Source organism: Crocodylus porosus, unplaced genomic scaffold (assembly GCF_001723895.1).
Source record: "Crocodylus porosus isolate Cpor-Errol unplaced genomic scaffold, CroPor_comp1, whole genome shotgun sequence".
NCBI lineage: Eukaryota > Metazoa > Chordata > Crocodylia > Crocodylidae > Crocodylus > Crocodylus porosus.
Genome location: NW_017728911.1, coordinates 25804237 through 25809460, shown reverse-complemented (window position 1 = coordinate 25809460; position 5224 = coordinate 25804237). Strand labels below are relative to the sequence as shown.

General features: G+C 38.2%; 1 protein-coding gene across 1 annotated transcript in view; it reads right to left on the bottom strand.

Annotated features, from left to right (window-relative positions):
- Window positions 1-3575: 3575 nt before the first annotated feature.
- The window catches only part of MEX3B (mex-3 RNA binding family member B), a 4029-nt gene continuing 2380 nt past the window's right edge, over window positions 3576-5224 (bottom strand). Inside the window, exon 3 of the mRNA XM_019533172.1 lies at window positions 3576-5218. Coding sequence (XP_019388717.1) covers window positions 4868-5218 — 351 coding nt within the window. The 3' untranslated portion in view covers window positions 3576-4867. The remainder of the gene's footprint in view (window positions 5219-5224) is intronic.

Below are 5224 nucleotides of genomic sequence, written 5' to 3'. Positions count from 1 at the left end.
AGCTCCCCGTCTCCCACCGCCGCCATCCAGCACTCGGGGTCGTGGTATCACAACGTTTGAGAACTCTTGCCTTATTAGTTCATTGCTGTTGGCAGTGCAATGACCACCGGAAACATGTATAAGAAGAAGTGTGAATAATTACTTTCTTCTGTTTCAAAGTGGATAATGGAATACAATAGTGGTACATGAGCCCTTTTCCAATGAAGTTAATGACAAAAGTTATTGACATGAGTGACAACAGAAACAGCGGTTATTTTATAATCCAAAACTGAAGAAAAATAACCGGATGAGAAGGGAGGAATAAAATAAAAAGCAATTCAGTTCAAAAGCCAAGATATACACACTTGTGCAAGATTTATTGCTGTGGGCTTTAGATTTTGGCTGAAGTTTCATTTCAACTGATTTGCTGAAAAATATATTTAGAGAGTAAATTTAGATTAAATTGATCATTATAATTTATTTGGCAACAAAATAGTACAGTAGAAAGCCCTTTCTGTTAGTAGGCATGTTTTAGCTCTGAGGTCTGATTGTTTTGCAAATTCTGAGCAGCACAAGATGTGGACAGAGGAATAATTAAGATTGGAACTTTACATATAATAATTATTACTAATGTAAATTTCTTCTGTTTTCAAACTAATTATATCTGTATACACCATGTAGTATGCATGTAAATTTAAATAGCCGGAGGAATATACACAGAATTCTTAATTTCCCTCTGGTTTCCTCCAACAAATTGGAATTGCCAAGAGCATATATGTTCTACTTCTCCCTGACATTAAAGGTTCAATCCTGCAACTGGTACTTATGCAGCTAGACTTTATTCTCATGATTAGTTCCAATACCTTCAGGAGAACCACTTGCAAAAGTGAGTCCTTAACCACAACACCCAGCACCAACCACTCAGAAGCACTTGAAAAACAAACTAATCATTGTTCTGGCAAATAAACAATGAACATATATATTTCAAAGTACTCAATTAGAAAATGAACTTTGCCCCTTTTCTATGCTTTGAAATAGCCTCCTACCAAACACAGGGCCCTATTCTAGTTAATTACAGGTCTCTCATTCTCTTTTTTCCACCACCACCATATGGCCCCAGATTTAGGGGAAAAAAATCCTACACTGATTTATAGCCTCTGTAATCCCACTGAGCGAACTGAGGTATAAATCAACACAGAATTTGAATATACTAATATGTGAAGTTGGTGGCAGTGTACATGTGTAGTCCGCGTTATTCTCTACTTAATTTTTTCTAATGAACCTCTGTCTATAGTAGCCTATAAATGTAGATTTGAAACAAGGCCATGAGAAATGCACTTGTTTTGGACACATAAAGGAAGACAAAGAACAACACATGATCTGATGAACCCTGTATATGGCATTATGCCTGCAAGAGATGGTGTCCATCAGGAGGCCATGCTTAGAAGCTGTTTGCAGCCATAGGGGACTAGTACTTCAAATGCTTTGAGACAGCTTCAAATGCAATCTGCTGAAATTGTCAATGTAGGATGCAAAAATAGCTGCTGTCTCCACGGTTCCTAATGCCTACGACACATACATTTGGAAGATGGAACAAAATGCACACTCCAAGTGAGAAAACAAGAATGAGCCAAACGTCTCTCTCCCAGATGAGGTTGAGGAGAAAGGAACACAATCAGCCATTGTAAGGTGCAGCAGGAACCAAAAAGGGGCTTCTTTCCTCTTAAAAGATGACATGCACATGGATCATAAGTTTATGCTTCATTAGCACCTTGAAATGTTGTACAGAGGCCAAAAATGAGCACTTCAATGTGAACAGAGTTGGATATCCTTTGTTTTATCCACAATAGATTTGACAAAGAAAATTACAAGATAAATCCTGCAAGATGAAAGTTGATAATGTTTCTGGTTACATTTAATTAACTGGAGAGGAGAGAAAATCAAGTGGATCTGTGATCAATGATGATCCTGTCACATTGCCAAGGTCAGGAAGACCTCCATTAACCTGCAGCAAAAAGGGCTGTCCATTAAAAGCAAAGTGTCAGGTTACAATCTCTTTACCTGCATTATTAATACCACAGATTATCGAACCTGCCTTTATAAATTAAATGTAGTTTTCACTTCCCTCTTCTTCCATTTATTTTTTTGCACTTCACTAAGCATGGCAAATTAAGCGGCCCACTCACGCACTTTTTTTGTTCCTAGTCAAATTCAGATTTCTGGGTTCCAGCCACACTAACACAAGGCCCGTACACTACGACAGGAGTGCTGCAAACAGATACCGCCATTACTACAATCAATGAATTGTTTTAAACATTTCAAGCACATTGTGTAAAACCATTAAGAAAACCAACACTTTGGACCTAAGCATACTGACAGTCTCCCTTTCCAGTACCCAGTGTTAACACATTTGCAACTATCCAGACCACCATCACACTTGGATAAAGCGCTCTGTTCCTTTTGAGCCTTCTTCCCCTCCTCCCACCCCCATTTCTAGTCCGTATCACTGCCTTTTGCTCCACATATCCAACCAGTTTTCTAAAGGGAACACAAGACTCAAAGTGGGGAATGGAATGTTAATACCACCATATACCATAAAGCAAATGGCACCACCTCTTTGTTTAAATGCAAAGAAAACCACATAGGCGGATATATAAACAGATCAGAACAAGATGGATTTAAAATAAGCAGCGACTTCATGAAGTCAAATTTCCAAGGTGCAATATATATGTTAGGTTTTTTGCTCTCATTGAAAAGTCATTCTAAAATAGGTATCTACATCTGCTGTGGTAAAGCTGCTCTATTAGCAAGATTACTGCAGCATGTTCAGCTCAACAGTTTGGATATAGTCAGTACAAAAATACCGCAATGTTTCCACATTGGGTTTTTCTGATTCTTTAATCAGAAAACTTTCTTCACCCCTACATCATTTGCCTGAATTGGCAAAAGCAAACAACTTTACAAAGCAATAAATCGTTTATTCAAATAAGCTTGTCAACACTAATTAGCCTGCCCCACAATGCCAAATACAAGGAAGCAATTTCAGGAATTTGAGAAAGAAACTGATTGAAAGCCCTTGTACTGCTTAAGAAAGCATTAGTCATTTTGGGTCTGATCCTGCAAGCACTGGAGTTTGCAGGGCTTGCAGGATTTAGGTCTGCATTGATGCATCGCAACAAAGGAGACTCTGGTGCCTGTAAGCAAACACAAGTAACATTTAAAAGATTTTTTTTTTTTATTTTTATTTTTATAGATACATTTGTTAAATGGGGCACTTATTCTCACGCCTGTAAAAATTCAACACTGAAAAAGATCATCTCTATTTTATTGTGGATAGATCAAAGACTAAAAATATATACCAAGCTTCTTCCTAAAAAAATTAGTGGAAAGACTACACTGGAAACCCTTCATAATGTGAAGGCATCTAGTAAGAGTATGAAATGATTTAAAACTCTGAGCGTATTTCATTATATACAGGGGAAATACAAGAAAAACAGAAGTCTTAACAAACCCAATCAAACCATCAGACAAGATGTTTTTCTGTAATATTTTATTTATATAGAAATACTTAAAAAAACATGAAGTAGCACCATTACTTAAGTTTTACCTTTATTATGTAGAACTTTAAATGTCAGAAAAATAAAACTCTTGATACAATTTCAAATCTTGTCTCAGCAAATATAATATTAGTATTTGACCATGAGGTTAAAGGCCCTTTATCATAAAATAAAATATACTTTGTTTTTAAACTTTGCTCAGTAAAGTACATTTAAGCTCAAGTAACGTCACCTACATATACATAAACAAGTGGTAAACAAATGTATTAAAATAGAAATACTAAAACTATAGTGGTGCAACAGAATTTTTGTAATTTCCACTGAATTCTATTTATACAAATGTTAGAAAGCTTCAACAGTTCCTTTTGACATAGGTTTATACATTTCCATTTTTGTAATAATATAGAATAAAATATGCTTTATATCACTGAATAGAAAATATGCTGGGTGAAGCAGATTTAAAAGATTTTTTTCTGAACCTATAAAATCTCCATCCCAACAGAATACTGTTCAAAGCATTACACATTTTATGGTTTGTAATTCCGCCCACAAGTGTGTGATATTAAAATAATACAGTGTTCTTTGCCATACGGCCATACTAAAATAAAAAAGATTTAACCCAGCTACAAAAAGTTCACTGAACTTAAATTAAAATACTTGTAAACATCTTTGCAATATGAAATATAATTTTTCAAGTCAAAAAAGAATAAAATACTTCAATCTGTATTAATGCAATTTATCTTTAAAACCTTTAAACGCTTTTAATATATATAAGAGATATGTTACAGTTTCTTTTTTTGTTGTTGTTTTTTTTTCCCATTTTGCTTTTTTTCCTCACGTTTTTCCTTTGATAAAGCTGCAGTATCACGGTTTTCACAGGAACTTCTTGACCTTTCATGAACATTCAGAAAAGGATCCACCCATCCATTGAATTATTTTGCAATAAAGCATTCTAGGAACTACCAGCACATTTTACTAACAGTCCACACCACCATTGGCATCATCATAAGCATTTTCTACTTTAATCTGATTTCCTTTTTTTTCTTTTCTTTTTTTTTAAAAAAAAAAAGAAAAAAGAAGAAGGGAGTTTTGGAAGCTTTGTATGAAAGTACAGTGTAAAAACTAGTCTAGTACTAGAATGTAGTCATTCGTTATTATTTATAGCATGCATCAGGTGTTACAAAGAACCTCCTAACCCACCCTAGGCTACAGTACACTCAATGCAAAAACCAATCCTGCCAAGTCAGGTCCCTCCCCACCCCGGCTGTGCGGATACTGCAGCTTTCAAAGCGCCCGGGGGTGCTCGGCGGGGCAAGGAGCGGGCGGGCTCCTTAGGAAAAGATGCGGATGGCCTGAGTAACCGCGCTGTGGCACACGGGGCACTGCGGCTCCGTCTTCTCGCAGATGCGGTTGGCGCACTCCATGCAGAAGAGGTTGTGGCCGCAGGGCACCAGGGCGGCGATGACCTCGCTCTCGAAGCAGACGGAGCAGTCGCGGCTGCCCTTCCTCCGCAGGCCGGAGGACGAGCAGGACGAGCTGGAGGACGAGCTGGAGGACGACGAGGAGGAGCCCGAGGAGTCGGAGGGCAGGCCGGGCAGGTGCGCGGCGTAGAGCGGGTAGGAGGAGGAGGAGGAGGAGGTGCCGAGCAGGCGGCCGCCCGGGTCGCTGCGCACCCGGCGGGCCAGGGG